The sequence below is a fragment of the Acinonyx jubatus genome, chromosome C1 (genome assembly GCF_027475565.1).
Source record: "Acinonyx jubatus isolate Ajub_Pintada_27869175 chromosome C1, VMU_Ajub_asm_v1.0, whole genome shotgun sequence".
Classification (NCBI taxonomy): Eukaryota; Metazoa; Chordata; class Mammalia; order Carnivora; family Felidae; genus Acinonyx; species Acinonyx jubatus.
The window spans coordinates 155,046,722-155,067,744 of record NC_069381.1 but is presented as its reverse complement, the minus strand read 5'-3'; the positions used below and the strand labels follow the sequence as shown (position 1 = coordinate 155,067,744).

The following is a 21,023-nucleotide window of genomic DNA, read 5'->3' as shown; positions in this document are numbered from 1 at the left end:
TGACAAGAATATTTGGAGCAGTGGAAAAGGATAGAGACTGGGGGACAGTTTTTCCCTATATTTGTCTTTGTCAGAAGTGCTGATGATCACAGGAAAAGCCAGGGACCTTGTTCAGTGGAGTTTCTGTGGAAAGCTAGGGCAGAAGCCTCAAGAATAAATCAAGGGGGCAAAAATACACAATGGAGACAGAGTAGTCTCTTCAATAAATTGTGCTGGAAAAACTGGATATCCACATGGAAAAAATGAAATTGGACCCTTCACAAAAATCAACTCAAAGTGGATTAAAGCTTTAAAAATAAAATCTAAAACTATAAAACCCCTAAAATAAAATCTAGGGGAAAAGCTTCTTGATACTGCCCTTGGCAACGATTTCTTGGTTAGGACACTAAAAGCACAGGCAACAAAAGCAAAAATAGACTAATGGGACTACATCAAACTAAAAAACTTCTGCAGAGCAAAGGAAATAATCAGCAAAGTGAAAAGGCAACCTACAGAATGGGGGAAAATATTTATAAATCACACACACCTGATAAAGGGTTACTATCCAAAATACATAAGGAACTCCTGAAACTCAATAGCAAACAAACAAACAAACAGATTTAAAAATGGGCAAAGACCCGAATAGACATTTCCCCCAAGAAAAGGTAAATTGAAAGATGCTCAACATCACTAATCATCAAAAAAATGCAAATCAAAACCACAATGAGGTATCACCTTGCATCTCTTTGGATGGTATTACCAAAAAAAAAAAAAAAAAAAAAAGCAAAAGATAAGTGTTGGCAATGATGTGGAGGAAAGGGAACTCTTGTGCATTGCTACTGGGAATGTAAGTTGGTGCACCCACTATGGATAAAAGCTTAGAGACTTTTCAAAAAACTATACGACCCGGCAACTCTACCTCTGGAAACCACAAGAAATGAAATCAGGATCTCAAAGAGATATCTGCATATCCATGCTCCACTGCAGTTATTATTCACAATGGCAAAGAAAACAGAAAATAGGAAACTTCAATATCTATCTACAGATGACTGGATAAAGAAAATGTGTTTTAGAAATACAATGGAATACTATTCAGCGTTAAAAAATAAGGAAATCCTGCCATTTGCTACAATGTAGATGAACTTAAAGACATTGTGATAAGTGAAATAAGCCAGACACAGAAGAACAAATTCTATGGGATCTCATTTATATGGGATATGTAGAAGTAGAGAGTAGAATTATGGTTACTAGGAGCTTGGGGGAGGAGGAATTAGAGAGGTAGATCTAGTTTTAACTTAAGTAAAATGCATAGTCTTAAAGATCTATTGTATAGCACATGGTGCATATAGTTAACAATCCTGTACTGCACACTTAAAATTTTAAGAAGATAGATTTTATGTTAAATGTTCTTATCAAAAAAGAGGGAGAGAGGAAACTTCTAGAGATGATAGAGGAGTTTAAGCATTGTATATGGTGATGCTTTCATGGGTACACAGTTATCTTCAAACTTATCAAACTGTATATATTAAATATGTCCAAATTTTTGCATGTCAATCACACTTCAATGAAAAATAATTATAAAAATAAATGAATAAGAATAAATTAGTTAAATGTCTAGATGGAGAGGACACTCTGATAAATATGATACCTACCTGGAATTTGAAAGTGAGGATGTTGGGGCAGAGAAGAGTAAAGCAGGATTTTAGGGAAGGACCAGTGGTTTGAGCAATCATGTTGCTTGTGGTAGGTTACAATAGGAATAGTAATGTCAATATCTGGTGATTAGGCTCTGCTGGCAGGGATTGAGGATGTAATTTCACAGCAATTCACAGATGGATGAGGCTGGGAGAGTGGAGGTAACTGAAATGACTCTCCACCATTACCCTTAGTTCCCAACTCCCATCCATTCACCACTTTGGGTATGTGGAAGAAGGGCAGGGAACAAAGAGAAGACATAGAGAAGAATCAGAGCCACAGGTTAATAAGATGAGAGATGGCAGATTGGGGTCAGGGAGGAGGAAGGATGCCCCCTCCAAACAAACACCAGATATCTTTACAATGAGGACATGCAGGGGAACTAAGCCATCTTTTCTCTAATGCAAGTCAAAATTTCAAACACATTTCCAGTTTTATTTTCTGATTTCCCCTCTGTAATCTCAAATAAACCCTGTATTTTTCCAGTTTTCCTATTCTGTACTCTCCATCTAAGAATGCTTTCACTAACCCCCCGTATCAATGCGAAGCCATTTATTAGGGTTCAAACTAAATACTACCTCTCCAAATGTTCTTCAATTTCCTCAATTAGATCCCCTTTCCCTGCTCAGAAGGAATCCTATACTTCTGTCATATACCACCAAGTATAAGTATATACAGGGGAATCTTAACTCCTCTGACATATTACAAGATTCTTGAAGGCAGGAACCATGGGTTCCTTCTCCTATCTGCTACTATGTCTTGGTCTAGTAGATGCTTAATAAATGTTAGTTAGCTACATTGAATTAAATTCCTATGCTACGGATGATCTTAGGGAAGAGAAGAACAATACTCATTAGTTCAGGGACTCAGACCGTCTTGCTAACTTCTTTTTAAATGATGCTTAGAATAATCCCAGTGAAAGGGTAGGTGCTCAATAGATACTGAATAAAAGAATGAACAAATGAACAGAGAGCAGTATTTTCCAGGGGTAATAGACAGAAGCTCTTGAAAGAGCCATGAATGGAATGCCCTTTAAATAAGAGCTTTTGATCCTCAACTGCCTTGTGCCCACATTTCCACTCAGCAACATACAGCAACTGCTTATATGCAAGCTATAGGATTATCAGAAACCACTGAGTTTTTTTTAATTGAGCATGACTTACATATCATAAAGTGCAAAAGTCTAAGTACACAGAAATTCAATATATGTTTACATATGTGCACACCTATGTTACCATCACCTGACCAAGATTTAGAAGAGTTCCAGCACTCCAGCAGGCTCCCTTGCCCAGGCCCTCACCCCTGTAAAACTACCTCTATCACTATAGATTAATTTAGCCTGAAAAAAGTTATTTTATCCTTTTCATTCATGAATTCCTCGAGGACAAAATGGCCTTCTTCTACGTGCTTTGAATAGTCATTCCAAGGTAAATGACACCACCACACTTTTGGTCAAAAAATCCTAAACAATAACAGCAGTAGCCTTTAGCAAGCAGGTCTATTATCATGTGCATTAATAAAGGAGAAGCACACCAAACGAAAACAAAACACTAGACCATTTGTCCCACCTTACAGAAAACTGTAGTTGACCCAGTATTCAGATGCTCTCTGAACCAGTTTTATGGAGCCACACGCAGAGCTGCAATCAGAGCATGAGCTAGTCAGATAGGGAGGCCCGCTGCTCTGCTCCACATCAGATACTTGTCCTAAGTACCCCCGCCCCCACCATCACATCACACAGACAAGACTGGGTCTTTCCTGAAGAGACAGAACACCACTTTTACAAGCAGAAGTAGAACATCTCATTATTTCTTCCCAAAAGCTATCATTTTTAAGCAATGAACATCTGGTTTGTTTCATTATTGTTGATGAGGAAAATGCTTTTTATGATGACCATTGTTTGTGAAAGCTATTAGCTCTCAGATTTTATTAAGACAAACCTTAGTGAGAATAATGCTTTTCTTGTTGAATTCAGTAATGGATTTTTTTTTTTTAATGTCAGATACGATTCAGCTAATGCAGAGTGAATGTGCAGGTACAGATTTTGATACATGGATCAATATTTCATATCAAATTACCTGAACTCTTCTGAGAGTGACTAGTTTTCTATTCCCCATGGAAACAGGAGAGGAATACTAATGCAATCCAGTTTTTAGGCACTGCTCTAAACCAGAGGAAGCCTGTAGTGCTAGTTTTGTTACAGCATATAAATGAGGACCAATGTTTTTCACAGTCAAGCTCAGCCCTAAACTTTTGAGAAGTGTAAATCTATGCCTTTAGGGCACTGTCTAATAATGAACATTTTACTCATGTAAATGAGTGTTATTTTAGTAGCCTCTAAAACAGAAGTTCGCTTTTTCTTTATTTTTAGACCTTCTACAAGGTTGACATTTTATTAAGTGACCTGAAAAAACTAAGATTCACGGTTTGATCAAACCACAAACCAAATCCACAAACCCTTGTATAAATAATTACACAAGAGCAAGTATCACTCCGTGATACTTGCCACTTGTACTTCAGAATCGGCACAAACATTTTGTCCTCCTACAACAAAAGTCCATTTCAGCTTTGTGAACTCCTCCAAGTCCTGAAGTCCTTCTACCTCACCGCCTGCAGGATGCCGTTGGTGTGAGATGTCATTCCTTCAAGACAAAGCCCGAACACAAAGCAAAGACAACCTGGGTAAAGGCTTCTCAGTGCTCTTTAGAGAAAATTATACACACCCCAAATTAAACTCCTGCATCTCATTAAATAAAAAGACCTATAAGCTGTAACCCCAGTGCTGATGAAATGGCTTTATTATCTGAACGTTTTAATTTTTCCTAGGTAGTGAACAATTTCACCTACTGCACATTCCCTAAACTAGAGCATATTGAGTTGTTCCAACCAGCTTCTTACTGTGAATAGTGTATTTATGGTTTGCTAGTCACAATGTAGAAAGTAAATATGTATCACAGAAGGGGAGAAAAAATTGTATTGCATAATTACATTGGTTTGTGTAAAAAGGGGCATCTGTACCAGTCTGAAAATTAGCAGACAATTTATGTTGAGATTCAAAAATACTAAGAATGAAGCAAACCACAGATTTTCAGCTTTGCAAGCAGATAAATAAAGCAAGAATGGTGCTTAATGTGGGCCTTTTGTATACAATCACAACTTAATTCTGTCGTCATAACGGTCACTAAGCTTAACTCTGTAGACTAAATAAATATAGTCATAGGACAGACCTTTGCTTTTTCTTAAGTCAGTCCTTATCAGTACAGTAGATCCACAGAGTCCCTAGTGAAGCCTGGATACAAGTAGGCCACAATGTCAATAACATCTGCATTTAAATTCCAGCCCTCCCACTGACTAGCTCTGTAACCTTGGGCAAATTACTGATCCCTAGTTAGCCTTGGTTTCTTTGTCTATGAGGATGAGAAGGTACACAGTACAATGCAAGAGAAACAAACTCTGAGTGATCAATACAATGCCTGGCCCATACTAAGTACTTAATGCAGTAAAGCTATCATGACTTTGGTTGCTATGTGATTATTTTCAGTGATTCCAATTTTTATCCTGGCTATGTACTAAGCCAAGAGTTTTTCCAAGTCACTGGAACCCACACCAAAATGAGTGGGACTTTCATTATGGGAGTTTTCTTAAAGTGCTAAATGGAAGTGGGGATTCTACTATGGAAACAGAGCCTGAATCTCATCAGAATCCCACCGGAGACTAAAAAAGCTTCTTCAAAAGTCAATATTATGTCATTCTGGGGCATCTGGATCAAGATGATCATGGAAAATAAGCCCCTGGGAGAAAATTAAGGGACTGGGGCAGCGAGAACCAGGCAAACACGGACGGTGGGGTTTTGTTTTGTTTTTTTAATGAAATTTCTGTATCTCTTTGCCATTTAAGTAGAATTCCACTTTTTAAAAAAATTTTCTCCTTTTTAAAAGTTACAACTACAAGCTCTTTCAAACCCAAGTATACCTAAGTTACGTGCAGTCATTTCCATTCAAATGCCCACATCTCAGGGTTCATATTTTTAACAGAAGAGAAAGTAGTTAATTTATCTGCAGTTCTGCCTTTCTAAAAGGAATCTTCATTTTGGGGGCACCTGGGTGGCTCAGCCGGTTGAGCATCTGACTTCGGCTCAGGTGATGATCTCAGGGTTTGTGGGTTTGAGCCCTGCATCGGGCTCTGCGCTGACAGCTCAGAGACTGGAGCCTACTTCGGATTCTGTGTCTCCCTCTCTCTCTACTCCTCCCACGCTCGTTCTCTCTCTCTCTCTCTCTCTCTCTCTCAAAGGTGAATAAACATCAAAACAAATAAAAATTAAAAAAAAAGGAACCTTCATTTTTACCTATTACCTTTCATTTATCTTACATAAATGTTAATTTTTTAATGTACAGTTCTACTAAACATTTTATTAGGACTATAAATAATATGGTTACTTTACAGTTATTACTTATTTATTTATTTTGAGCGGGGAGGGGCAGAGAGAGAAGGAGAGAGAAAATCCCAAGCAGGCTCTGCATTGTCAGCACAGAGTCCAACACGGGGCTCAAACTCACAACCGTGAGATCATGACCTGAGCTGAAACCAGGAGTCAGATACTTAACCAGCCACCCCAGGAGCGCCATTTATTTTTAAATGGTTCCATGATATTTTATCATTTTGATAACAATAATTTAAACAATCCTATTAATATTAGACATTAAGATTGCTTTAAGTTCTGTTTGGATTTGCTGTAATTTGCATTGCATATAGTGTGCATATGTACATTCACACATATTTTTTAAGCTGTAATAAATAACCACAGACATATATTTTTTGCTCCTGTGTAATTCCTTGCTCAAGATTAATTCACAGGAGTTGAACTGCCGAGTGACGGTATGTGAACATACTTACGGTTATTATTCCACGTCACCACTCTGCTTTCTAAGTAGGTTGTACCAGCTTGCCAGAATTACTGGCTATTTCAAATTCTTCTCTGAATTTTGGTGTACAAGTTTTTTAAACGTTCTGTTAGTCCATGTTACTGATTTTAGAGATATAGCAATTAAATCCCAGAGAGAGTAAGTAACTTCTTAAGGCTGCAAAACTGATTAATGGCAGAATTCAACCTCAAACCCAGGTCTTCTGACTACTTCTTTAGGGCCCTTCGTGTACCACATTATCCTCAGGTTTTCACCAGCCTCAGAACATCCCCCTCAGATAGAATGCCAGACCCAAGTCAACAGAGAAGGGCAAATGCCGGGTACAAGGGAAATCAGAAAATATTCAAGAGGGTACATGCAGGTAAAAGGGAAAAAGGAAGAACAAAAAGAAACGTGGAAGGACAATGTCCCAAGGCCATTCCAGATATTTCCATTCCAGAAAATGCATTTGCCCATTTGTAAGCATCAAAGCATAGCCACAACAGGGATCTTAACCTGGCTAGGAGGGGGCTGCAACTTTGTAAGTTTCATGTCAAGGGATTACAGGAGAGCTAAGCACTCACAGCCCCAACAGAGCCCACCTCTCTCAACCAGTAATAATTAGTGTTCTCGCTTACATTTTTAAAATACTTTATAGCTTCCACAGCACTCCTACACAAAAGCTGAGGAAGTCAGGGCAACCATCATTCTCTCATTTTACAGATGAGAAAAATGAGGTTTCAGAGAGCAAAGGTGCCATTAAGCAATGATTGGCAGGTTCAAACTACCAACTCCATCTTGACTTCTCACCTAATGTTCTCTCACAGTGATGTAACTTTTACTTCTTAATGAGGTGAATTTGCTAATCAAACATACTTGAGTTGCTAGATTTTTGAAACTTGTTTTCTAAGTCTCGATATTGTTTTAACTGATTTAGAAATTCTAAAGACGGCAAGGCTGGCTTCTATTCTTGCCACAGGCAAGTCAATTCATCCTTTTGAAATTATTTCTTCGTTCTGAAATGAGAAATTTGAGATGGTTGATCTTTAAGGTCTATTCTCAATGCTCATATTCTATGTCATCTGCAATTCTTACAAAATTACTTGATGGGGTCATTAGGTAAAAGTTAAAACTTACGTAAAACTCTAAATGTCAAATCTCCTTCAACAAGGAACATAACTCCAAGCAATTTCAAAATTTTTTAAATGACACAAAAAATTTTAAATGGACACATATTCTACTGGGCCAGACAAATATTATTTTCACTGTCAAGACAGGCAAAATGATGACAATTTTGCTCTTTCAATTTCAGAAGGATTCCAAGCTAACCAATAAGCAAAAGAGTATACCTTGAAGCATGATACCACCCTGAACACTTAGTGGCCTTGTTGAACTTTGAAAAGTACATCAAATGGGGCCAACCGGGTGGCTCAGTTGGTTAAGGGCCCAACTTCAGCTCAGGTCATGATTTCATGGTTTGTGAGTTTGAGCCCTGTGTTGGGCTCTGTGCTGTCAGCTCAGAGCCTGGAGCCTGCTTTGGATTCTCTGTCTCTCTCTCTCTGCCCCTCCCCTGCTCACGCTCTGTCTCTCTGCCTGTCTCTCTCTCCCTCTCTCTCTCTCTCTCAAAAATAAATAAAACATTAAAAGAAATTTTACAAAAAGAAAAAAAAAGTACACCAAATAAATAATGGAACTATGAATAATGAAAAATAATGAAACAAATGAATAATGAACTATGCCTTCATTCTGAGCAGATTGAGACAGTCTAAGGGAATTGGCAAAGTGCTTATTTGGCCAAGATACTACTTTTCAGTGATGCCTTTTCACCCCCTAGTTAGTCATGAAGCCAACAGAGTACATGGCAACTTGCATAGTGTTTAAATGTAATAAAATAAATGACAGCAAGTCATCAGAGTACATCATAGATTGCAGCACCACGGGAAGGCTGGGCTAGTTATTCAGATACTATCTCTCAGCTTCAGAGCTGGGACTCTGCAAACTCCAATTCAGCTGGCTCTCAGGAGCTGGTGCCTTGTGGAGTCGAGCCTCTCAGAAGCACTAGAAGGAGGCGGGAAGACTGCAACAGAAGATGGGATGTGCTCTTTTGCGTTTTGCTTCCTGTTCTTGCCGTCACTTCTCCACCACTACCCCCACACCCCCAGCAACACATATTCACACTAGCAGTGGAAGTTCATCCTGGCGGCAACAGCAGCTTGCCGTCTGCAGTCTTTCCTCATTCCCAGAACCAGCCTCACTGTGGTCCCTCAGAGACTCCAGCTAGTCAATGTTCCCCTCTTGGAGGTCTTGTCAAGGTCCACGTCTCTTCCTTCAAGCTTCTACTCCACGCTCTTCTATGAACCCCTGGTCTTCAGAGAGGTAGCTTCTTCCTACCATTACTATCTTCACGATACCTCTGTGCACTGCTCATCAAAGTATGTACAGAGAGTGCCAGTCCTTGAAATGTTTGTTACTCTTTCACCAGAATGTAAATTAACTACATCACTAAGCACACTGTCTACTTCAGCTGACTTTTTCTTCATAGATAGACTTTCTCAAAGAAGAAGCAGGGAGTTGATTTACATTCAGGTCAAGTTTCTTATCTCATTGCAGACTGGTAGCAAACAGCCAGCAGATCAATTACTTGGAGTAACACAAGTTAACACCAGTCTTAGCGGTTCCCCCAGTTAGTGATTCTTCATATTATAGTCATTCCTAAAATAACTCGTGTGGTTTCTGTCTCATAATGGGACCTTCACTGACACAGAAGTTAGGTATTGGTATACTTGAGTAGCTTCTATTTTAATTATATATATGTATATGTACAAAATGGATATAAAATGTACCATATGATTAAAACTTGGATATACATTAGCCTAACATGTAGATTATAAGAAAAACTATTTACCTAAATCCCAGTTGCATACATCTCTACACTGGCCTTTCTGTAGCACCATTATTGTTAAAAGATAATGAAAGAAACTCAAAGAAAAATATTCAAAGCACTCCACTCAATACAAACTTCCATCTACAAAGGAGAAGAAAAGGTAACAGTAAGTGAGAGATAGCTTACTCTATTTCTTTAAGGCTTGAATGTGGTTTCTTTCAGGACTTAGGAAAATGTGTTAATTTGTATGAATGAGTACATTGTGTGGTAGAATTTCAGAGCACCTGAACTAATTCTGAGTTTTCTTTTAAAAAGTACTTGTCTCTGGGGCACCTGGGTGGCTCAGCCAGTTAAGTGTCCAACTCTCGTTTTCTGTTCAGGTCATAATCTCACGGTAGTGGGATGGAGCCCCACGTTGGGCTCTGCACTGGGCATGGAGCCTGCTTAGGACTCTCTCTCCCCCTCTCCCTCTGCCCCTATTCCCTGCTCATGCTCTCACTTTCTCTCCCTCTCTCAAAAAAATAAATAAATAAAAATAAAAATACGTAAAAAATTTAAAAAGTACTTGTCTCTGCCAGTCATATTTATGGGTAAAGCACTTGTGTCCGGTAATTACAGGAGCAGAGTATTGAGACAGGCTTATCTTTCAACTATTTAAATATTTCCTACTAACTTAGCTATAACTTTACCTAATAGTTCACTAACCTGTCTGTAATGCCTTCCAGAGACTGCTTCATGATCAGAGTTAGTGCTATCTATAAAGGGGGTTCTAAGCTGGGAAAGCAGAAAACGTATAACATATGCATACCTGAGCATTATCACATCACTATAAAACATGAGGCTCATTCTTTTATTTGTCATCACAAAACTACAGAAAACATTTTGTTGATTTCATAGAAATGAACACACACGCAGTTTATGGGGTGTCTAGAAATTTTAAAATACAGGCCAATGATTTCACTATTTATTACAGAACTATTGACATGTGATTGAATACTTTATTGCCCAAACTGGGTCATTTTGAGTACAAGGGGGAGGTAACTGCCTAGGATCCTAAGATAGCTTGTATGGTCACCCAACTCATGCAAGAAGTCATCCTGTATATTGCTCCAAAGATACATTTACGTATCAACTGCAAGAATTATGACATGATGTCATAGATGATACTGATAATGAGAATATCATTCCAAGTTTGCTTAAAACCCTAGGGTACCACACTACCACTGTGTGCTTAATCAGAGGCTTTGTTTCTGTTAAATCCTCAAATATCTGGAGATGTAATTATTTGGCAGGTGTGATATGATGGCTTTTGTTGAAGGAACTAAAACTCATCATTTTAATTTCTAATTCTTGACTTTCTTTGAAGAAAAGCTTCTTGCTAGTTGGAGTAAGAACATGGCTTTCCAGTTTTCTGACTTTTAAAGTAGGGTATAATTTGAAACCACAGTCTTATTTGTCTAGCGCATCAGGATAAGGCCCCTGTGGTAGAACTAGGAGGTTTATATCTCAGGCAAAGAAGTCAGGGCACGCAAGGCCCAGAGGCATATGAGCCCAGGGTGCCAGCACTTACCAACTTGCTTCAGGTTCATTTGACCCAAAGGTAGAAGAAAACTGGATAGTGCCAAGCTGTTCAGCATTTTTCTAACAGCCCAAGTAAGAATCAACATTTTTTTTTAAAAAAAATTTAATGTTTATTTATTTTTGAAAGAGAGAAAGAGAGACAGAGTGTGAGTAGGGGAGAGGCAGAGAGAGAGGGAGACACAGAATGTGAAGCAGGCTCCAGGCTCTGAGCTGTCAGCACAGAGCCTGATGCGGGGCTCAAACTCATGGACTGCAAGATCAAGACCTGAGCTGAAGTCAGATGCTTAACCGACTGAGCCACCCAGGCACCCCAAGAATCAACATTTTTAATGCATAGAGTAAGAAGCAGCTATGGCTTCTCACCTCCTAAAATTGGTCCACTGCCCTGCTATTTTGTTTAAAGCACTCAGAGTGTTGTGAAAATTTGAATTATCTTGTTTTGGTTATTTCTGATGCTGACAATATAGATTTTTCCTCTTGTGTTAGATGACCAAATACACTGTCTATTCCAAAAAATTTACTAGAAAATATATTTTAAATATCCATTAGGGTAAGTATTTAAAGTTCTACAAATAGAAACAACGCCTGCATGAGGTCAAGTTTGCTAACTTAACCAAAGAAGGAAGTCATCTGGAAATCATGCTGTAAGATAGGACATGCAAGTTAGTGGGGAAAGTACTAGATTAAGAGACAGCTGTGCATGTTTCATTTCAGGTTCAACTTTTAATAAACTAACTGCGTGACCTCTGAAATGCTCCCTACCCTCTCAGGATTTCTGCTTCCCCAGCTGTGAAGTAAAAGGGTTGGAAAAGATGGCTTATGAATTCCTCCACAGCGGGTTCGGACACATGGATTCCATATACACATTTCTATCACACATTAGAACTATTAAAGTACAGACTCAACCAAAACCAAGAGCTTCTTAGAGGAAGAAACCCCAAATGCAGATATTTTACAAGAAGAGCAACATCTAGTTCTCTTCTCATTTTTTATCACTAGAGGCAGGCTGATAGGGAACTGGGGTAGTTCAAGGAAAAGCAACTTCTAAGCAAACATTCCATTGACAAGCTCTCTTACTGCCTTCTCCACAGCCAGGGAGGGCTGGGGGATACAAGCTATTCTTGTTCCTTTCAGTCTGTTTGGGGACTGAGAGAAGCAGAGCTAAGTGTCAAAGTGTTTCCTGTTCTGATGACAGATGGCCAGGCTTGCTGTAGATAGGCTAAAAGAGATCATATCCCCACAGATGTAGGGAAAAGGGCACAGAAGTACTCCCAGCTCTCACCATCTTTCCCTGTTTACCGTCAAAGTCCTTCACCCCCAGAACCCAACATGAATTCCAAACCTTGACCTCAGTTAGCAACTTGACATTCCCAAGAAACACAACTTTCCCTTGTCAACTGAAATTCCATCCATAGCTGTTTCCTCTTCCAAGGTAGTGAGTTGTGAGCATAGAAGCCCTAAATCATTCTTTCCATTTTCTCTCTACACAAGTAAATTTGAAAACCAGAACAGCAGAGTTCCAAAATAGCCATTTCCACCTCGTTTCTGTACCCCAGTTGAGAATTGGTTCATACTCAAACAGGCTACAGACTGTGGCTCATCCTTCTAAATGTATTCAAATGGTCTCTTGGCCCTTAAGTGAAAAGTAGTATAGCCTCATTAAGTGAAACGTAAGTATAGTTACTAAAGGAAAAGACAACAAGTAAAAAGAATAATCCCTCTAGGAAAATATGATATTGTGAAACAACTAACGATTTATAATATAATTTGCCACAGGCAGACACTGATAACTCAGACTTTGAAACTAAAAACACATTTGCAAATTTTCACATCAATATTTACATGAAAATTTACTAGTAAGACATGACACTTGGCACAAGGCCCACTTTGGAAAAAATTCTCTACTAAGTAAAGATACCATTGATGTTGCTTTAAAGCGTAATACTATATATATTTTTAAAAATAATTTCCAACTTTCTGCAACACCAGCGTTGTTAACACATGCGTGACTAAGAGAAGCTAAATCTTCATGAGACTTGAATTTAATCAGCCTAACATGTTAGTAGTGCCATTCAGGATTGAAATAGCCAGGAAAAAGGCTATGGCAGCCTGGAAGAAATATTTCCATAGATAAAGATGCCTCAGTTTATGCAGGAATCGCAAAAGAGCAGCAGGGGAAACACAATCTACAAAAGGAACTCAATTTTCCACCAGCAGCTGGTGTTGCCTTGTTAATAGCAACGTAAGACACTAAAACATAATTTCTGCTGGTGAAGATTATAGTGATAACTCACATTTTAACAACTGATTTTTTTTCAAGCTGTGTGACATGGAAACTCTTAACTTCTTTCAAAGCATCAAATGGATTTTATAAGGCTCCTAGTGCCCATAAGTAATAAGTAACCAACTACAGTGGTTAGAGGACTTGCAACATCTTTCACTGGCAAAATAAATTATTTTCAAAGATACTTTTGGTATCTATCTAAAAAATATTTACTACAGAAATAAGTCAAAGAAAAATGCACAAATTCTTAGGAAACCTGTTATGATTGTTTAAAATATCATTACTGTCACACATAAAAAAATGAGATATAGGCTTACAGTTACATAAGAATTATATAAAGTAACTTGGTAGATCCTACCTTTTTCAGGAACCGGACTCCATAGATAAATACATAAAGGTGAAATGAAAATCTCCACCTGTAGAAGTTTAAAAAAACATTCTATGACATTCAGTTTATATATTTCACAGCACAGTATTGATGCATGTGAATGAAAAAAGTCCCTTAAATTTGCGCCCCCTACACGCACCCACCACTCCAACCAGGGATTAAGCTTAATGGGTAACTTCAGTGTTAGCTGAACACATATAGTCAGGTGCATGGCTTATTGCAAAATCTTAAATATTAATAATTCATAAAAAATTTTCTTCCACTCAGTTACTGTCTTTACCCATTTGTACATCTTCTTTCTCAACTTATGAATTTCCTCTTGTAAATCACTCATGAAGGGATATACTTCAGCAATATAAAAGTACATAAGATTGTTATGAATTCCTTGCCTAGTTCACATATTAAGTAAATAACTGGACTTAACTGAAGTTCATACTTTTTTTAAAAATAAAAACCTTAGTGTTTTTAAATCAGGTAAGATTCTTTTCATCTTTTAACAAATACTTATGGATACCTTTGTGGTGTCGCTAAAGGAAGCCATTTGGAATCTAAATCATCCGATATACAACTCTTAATGGCAACATTATACCACTCCAAACTGTACATCTAGCTGTTAATCAGACTTTCACTTTTTTTAGTGAGCAAAAAAAATGTTTTTGGTTCTCTTTCAATTTTAAATGATTCAATGTTTTTCTTAAAATGTGAGACTTCATGTAGGCAGCGGTAATGTTTACAGGGGTAAAAGCTGAAGAAGCCCTATTTTTTACCCTATACAAAAATGAACCACACTAAGGTGTAAGACCTAAATTTGAAAGGTAAAGCTATAAAGCTAAGAGAGGAAATTGATGAAAGATACCTTTGCAATTTGGGGATAGACAAAAACTTCTAAATAAGATCTTCAAAACCTCTCCTGAAGAAGAAAAGTAATGCATTTGCTAACAAAATTACAGATTCTGTGATGTGCTCTTCAAAGATAATAAACAGACAAATAGATTAGGAGGTATTTTTTTAAATGGCAAAACTTATTGGACAAAATTACTGGGACAATGGAAAACACCAAATATGAATCTTAAACATTAGTGTTATATAAATGTTAAATTTATTGAGTGGGGGAATTCTATTATGGTCTACATAGGAGAATGTCCTTGTTTTGTGATTTACACTGAAATGCTTAATGGTGAGTAACTGAAATTTTAAAAATATATACATAAAATTTTCTCGAAATATAAAGACTTTATACAAATTATATATTATATGTATATATGGTTACTACAAAAAAAACCCAAAAAACCTCTTACCCTAGTAACCCAATTCCCAATTTTATTTCTTGTATTTTTTGAGTGTGAATAGCTATGCCTTTAAAAGCTGGCTAAATTTCACTAAAGAGCATTCCTGAGGTTATGTTGTTAGTAGTACCGTGGATTTCAGGTTATAAATGAACACAAATGACAAGATGAGAAAGGGACTAGTCAACTTCAATCTGCCAGCAGTCAGAAGATTGCTTTACGTGTTTTCAAGCTATGTAAAATTTTCAAATAAGATAAAAAACAGCAGGGGAGAGGGAGAGGTGGTTTTAGGCGATGATTCAAATTTTAGACAAAATATTCTGGAAAAAACAACAGCTTCTTCAGGTAAGAGGAAAAGAATAATGGTAGGGGGCCTCCGAGAGCTGAGTTGAGACTCAACAGCAGACACAAGTGTCCCCCAGAGTTTCACTCCCAGACTGACTGGTCAAACATTCTGGAATTCAAATCAGAGGTAACACTTAGAGAAGAGTTTTGAACTTTAGGGTTGAAAATCTTCAACTCATAATTCATAAAACCTGACTTCAGGAAGGAACAACAAAAACTGATGGTAGCAGTGTAAGAATTCAACGAAAACCTCCAAACAATATAGAAAACTGGTGAGTCGCAAGCCTCATACAAAAAAGCCTTCTTGTAAGTAAAGGTGGCTCATTTGATGCAGCATCAAAGTCAAGGACTTCATTTTAACCACATCTCCATTATTGGTTTTTGGTGGTTGTGGATGAAGTGTCTGTATGTTTCTTTCTGTCTGGATGTATAAATTCTAGATCAGAAGTGAAGACCAGGAATGGCTTCAAGGCCGTGTAACTTGTGCAGTCACCATCGGGTCCCATGATTGGTTTAATGTTCTGCTGTCAGTATCTTGAAATTCTTAATTATTGTTGAACAAGGGAGCCCATGTTTTGTTTTGCACTGGGCACTGGAAATTATGTAGCTGCTTCTGGTTAAGACACACCAAATCTCCTAACTTTGGGCAAATCTATTATTGAGGGGGTTTATATTATACTGTTTTGGTATTATGGCCCAAGGAGTTGGTGGCATAAGTAATCTCCACTTTTCTCTAGTCCCTTCCACTCCCAATATGTTAAACCAACCTATTTCATGCATATGCAGGTCACTTTTCCGGCCCTGAAGGCAACTGAATTTGCAACTCCCAGGTTAAATGATTTATAACAGCTGTTTCAGCTCTAAAACTCTTCTGTGAGCAGGCAGTGATCAGGCAATTTTTATGTGTAATAAAAACTTTATGGAAGTCATTGGAATTCTTATAATCACTTATTGTACCTACATTTTATTTCCTCACTGAAATGACCCAGTTTTCATAACACACAGGTTCTAATATAGGACATCGATGCCTCTATCATTTGAATAACAACTTGTGATGAATATTTACAAGGCAGAGTTTATTCCCACAAAATATCTGCAGGAAGCAAAATTTTCAAGCATTCTGCCACATGCATAACTTTCTTATTTGTGTAGTTTCATATAAGTTACAGTTTTAAATGGTGCCTAGCTACCGTCTCCTGATATCTAGCCCCCTCCAACCTCCCACTAAACTACCTGTAAAACGAGAGGTAAAATAAAGGTGCAATGCAGCCACAAAAAAGAAAGATATAACCTTCAACCTATTGCAAGAATCAGAGAATTTTGCAGCCAAAAACAATAAAATTATATTTTAGAAACATAATTCAAAGCAGAGCGAAACAAGTTAGGAGTCTTGAAGGAAGTAGGAAAATCTGTGTGTAGCTCCCTTTCTCCGTTTTCTACCATTTCAGATACAAATGCCACCATCTGTATCAGTCAGAAACTGTATCAGTCAGAAAATGACTACTCTTGGTCATGAATGAGGCTTTTTGAGGCAGGAGGAGAGTCTGTCCCACCCCCATCAGTGAGTGACTGCTATTTCAAAAGGTAAGTGGGGGAAAAAAGGAAATACTTAGCACCCTGTGGTTTCAGATGCAGAAAAGCAGATTTAGAGACAAGATGATCTATAGTGGTATTGTATTCTGGGGGCTAGAGTAACTAATCCATACAGAGAGTACAGAGAACAAGGCATTGGCAATTTATATGAGACTCTTCTGGCCCCCTGTAATGAGACAGGGCCTGCAAACATCAGTGGCTACAAGGTCTGAGATCTACAAGAGGTCATTTACTAGCAAACAAGAGGACAGAGGGTGGGGCCCAGGGAAATCTATGCACCCTCTCTGTGAGTGGGTCTAGATAGATTGCCAAATTCAGGAATGAAAATAAGAGCTAAATGTCAACATGGGTCTACCAAGAAGTAGTGCATAAATATGGAAAGAAAAATGGGCACCTGGGTGGCTCAGTCAGTTAAGCGTCTGACTTCGGCTCAGGTCACGATTTCATGGTTCGTGAGTTCGAGCCCTGTGTCGGGCTCTGTGCTGACAGCTCAGAGCCTGGAGCCTGCTTCAGATTCTGTTTCTGTCTCTCTGGCTCCCCCCTACTTGCTCTCTGTCTCTCTCTCTCAAATATAAAACTAAAAAAAATTTTTTTAAATATGGAAAGAAAACAACATACTAAAGATTCAAAGAAGACCTGTCTCCTAAAAATGACTCCCTGGAGGAACCAGATGTAATTTTTAGAAAAGTATTTGGCATTGTTAATATGATACAAGAAGACATATCCCTTAAAGACAAAAGTAGAAAGCCATAAATCAATAAAGGACTACTGGGTAAGATAAAAGGAGATTCTAAGTGAAATAAAGAAGAAGAAATAAAGAGAGATTCTAAAAATAAAGTGACAGAATATTATCCACATGGGGGGAGAGAAAAAAATGTAGATGTGTACTATGTAAAACTGAATCATTGATGTAGAAGACAAACACCCCCATATGGCCAGAGAAAAGAACCAGTAGATGAAAGAAGACTCGAGATCTGAAGGACCAGAAAAATCAAGTCTAATCATAGTTGTTTCTGAGAAAACACAACTGAAGAACTGAAGTAGAATAATCAGACAGCAAAAAAACCAGAATCTGAACTGGAAAAAAAAAAAAGAGGACTAAATTGTGTTCCACATGATATCAATTCAAAGCCACATTCTGACAAAAGTTTTGAATCCTAGGGTTAAAACAAAAACAAAACAAAACAAAAACAAAAAACTTCAGTACCAGGCATAAAAGCAAAAACAAGTCAACACAAAAATCAAATGAAAGTAAATCACCATCAAAGAAGCAAGGTCCAGTTGGTCTTAAATTTCCCTTTTGTGTTTCTTTTTTCTACACATTTTTTAATGTTTATTTATTTTTGAGAGAGAGCGAGCATGGGGGAAGGGCAGATAGAAAGAGGTTGACAGAGGATCCCAAGCGAGCTCTTAGCTGAAGACTTCGGTGCTGACAGCAGCAAGCCCACCCTATATGATACTTGAACTCACAACCGTGAGATCATGACTTGCGCCAAAGTCCACGCTTAACTCACCGAGCCACCCTGGTTCCCCCTGCCCTCTGTATTTCTAACCTACAGAAGAAAGGGAAGATTCAGTCAGCGATAGCCAGTATCAGCCAAAGTGCCTTTCACTTGTGAAGGAATAGGAAAAGCAGCACATATTCAAAGGCTCTGAAAACACTTTAGTTATTAATCTTTACTAAAGAATCACTTAGGTTAATTCCAACATCAAGATACAAATACAAATTTAAAAAGCCGAATATTAGAATAAAAGGACTATGGTTAGCAACATAAATAACTGCCCTCAATTTCACTGCCAAATTAAATGCTATTGCTCTTAAGAGACAATGCAATTAATATAAAATATTCAATAATAACCAGGGGATAAATCCTTAGATTTTATTAATAAAATCAGGGGTTTGGAGAAGGAAGCATTAAACTTATTCTTACCGAGAAATTTCAAAAGACACTGTTGTTGTGGCAATAATAAAAAATACAGTTAAAGAAGGTTTGTTTTTAAAAAAAAAAAAAAACTTAAAGCCTGGTTAAGGATGGTAAATTGAATACATAAATTTACCTCTGTGCTTTTTATGAATGTAGCGCTAAACAGGCAGAAGAGGAATTTTTGTTAAGTATCAATTTCCAAGGACACAGAAAAGAGGGGTGAGAACAAGCATCCCATTCTAGAGTCTAGAAAGCAGACGGTAAGTGTGAGCCTGGTTAGCAGAACCGACAGCTCTCTCCTCAGCTGTCAGTGGAGGGTGCTCGGAAAGAGTCCAGGTGAGGAAACGACTCTGCAAGGTAGCAATCTCTATTGGGAACAACAGTCTAGGGATTAGCTTGCCCAAGGCCACACTGCTGCTAAGTGGCAAAACCAGAGCACCAACCTAGCTCAGCACTGACTCTAAAGTCCCCTCTCAAATTCCAGAGAATCAGAGTGCACTTCTTTTGCCTCGAGAAGTGAATGTGTTCCACTACATTTGTTTGGACATAGAAACCTTTTATATCCATCAAACCCGAAAATTAGAATGGAAAGCTAGTAAAAACCACCACCCACTGAATCTAGTTTATTGTCCTTATACAACAAGGCTGAAAGGACTCTTTGTTAAAATCAAGACTAATAAAATGTGCCATAAAGGCAGGGAATCAGAGCGTTGACATCTTGTGTCTTGCTGCCAGGTGTCACAAATGGCACCCAAATCCTCATCTATAGGAGGAAGAAGCAGGGAAAACATCCAGAACAGCCCCCAGAGCTCAACTCAGCACAGCATCCTAGACAGAGCAAGGCAGGCATATGGGGCCATTTTGCTTACAGTTATAGAGTACTTCCTCTACTCCAGGAGCTGTTCTAAGCACTTCACAAATAGAAAGTCATTTAGTGAAGCAATTCCAAACAACTACGTAGGTACTATTATCATCACCCTGCCCCATTCCCTATTCCCTTTTTTTAGATGAGGAAACAAGTACAGGGGGGTTTACTAAATTGCTGAAGGTCACATAGCTAATAAGGGAGAGCGTCAAGACGGGAAACCAGGCTGGTTGGTTCCAGTGTTCCAGTTCTCAACCATTAGGCTACGCTACCTCTTCCTGACTGCACACTCCTGAAAACTGAAGACAATGTATTCAGCTAAAATGGTGTCTTTAACCAAGGGGACATTAACGGACACCATGTAATAAGAACAGTTTTTGTCCTGATGAAAGGAAATCGACTGCTTGCAAAACTGGAGATAGGGAAGGACTCCACTGGTGTTTTTTGTTTGTTTGTTTGTTTGTTTGTTTGTTTGTATCATCAATACCAGGGTAGCTACAGTAATAGGAAGCTTGTCAGGGAAAGTCAACAGCAATTACCCAGGGGCCATTCGCCATCTTAGCCAATCATCCTCTCTACCTGCTGAATGAAATACTATTCCTCCTTCAGGATTTAGGTCAAACGCTAGTGAGTCTATGAATCCACCTTTTCTGAATGTTGCAGCACTGAAGGCACTGTGTCTGGTGGTGTGTTCTTTACCTCTTTACCTTATCTTTGATTACAGCCACAAACTTCTGACTTGCTTGTGAGTTCCAAGTAGGTAAAGCTGAGTCTTATTTATCTCTGTATTTCTGACAGCAAACATAGTGGTTTGCAAAGAACGGCTACTAAACTGACACCTGAATTTTTATTAAAGTTACAGGTACTCCCTTTATTTATTTACTTTTAAGTTTATTTTAACCAAAATATACCACAATCAAATAATGTTAACTATTTCTAGGAACTTTGCAAAAAATATAAATAAGAAAGGGGGAAGACATGCCAAATACTGCTAATGCAATTTTTTAAATGACCAACATAGTAGGAATTTGGAATCAAAGAGAGTCAACTCTGGAATAGTTGCAAATTATGAAAAATATTGTTACTGAGTGCCGAACTAGGATACAGAGCACACAAAATTAGCATACAGCTCCTCCAATTATGAAATGGAATTCATTATTTTTGAGAAATTTCTCATTTTAGCTGTTCCATCATCTAAACAGACACAAAAAAGGATTAACTCATTTCTCATCAAATATATAAAGAGAAGTGAAGTAGGGCTTGTATCTTTTCTTCCATAAAATTTAAGATTCATTAT

At 38.0% G+C, this 21,023-nt stretch overlaps 1 protein-coding gene across 2 annotated transcripts in view; it reads right to left on the bottom strand.

Annotated features, from left to right (window-relative positions):
* The window catches only part of CERS6 (ceramide synthase 6), a 314,828-nt gene that overhangs the window by 125,354 nt on the left and 168,451 nt on the right, over nt 1-21,023 (bottom strand). For both annotated transcript variants that reach the window (XM_015066922.3, XM_015066923.3), the window contains exon 4: nt 13,683-13,740. In XM_015066922.3, the coding sequence (XP_014922408.1) occupies nt 13,683-13,740 (58 nt within the window). The remainder of the gene's footprint in view (nt 1-13,682; nt 13,741-21,023) is intronic.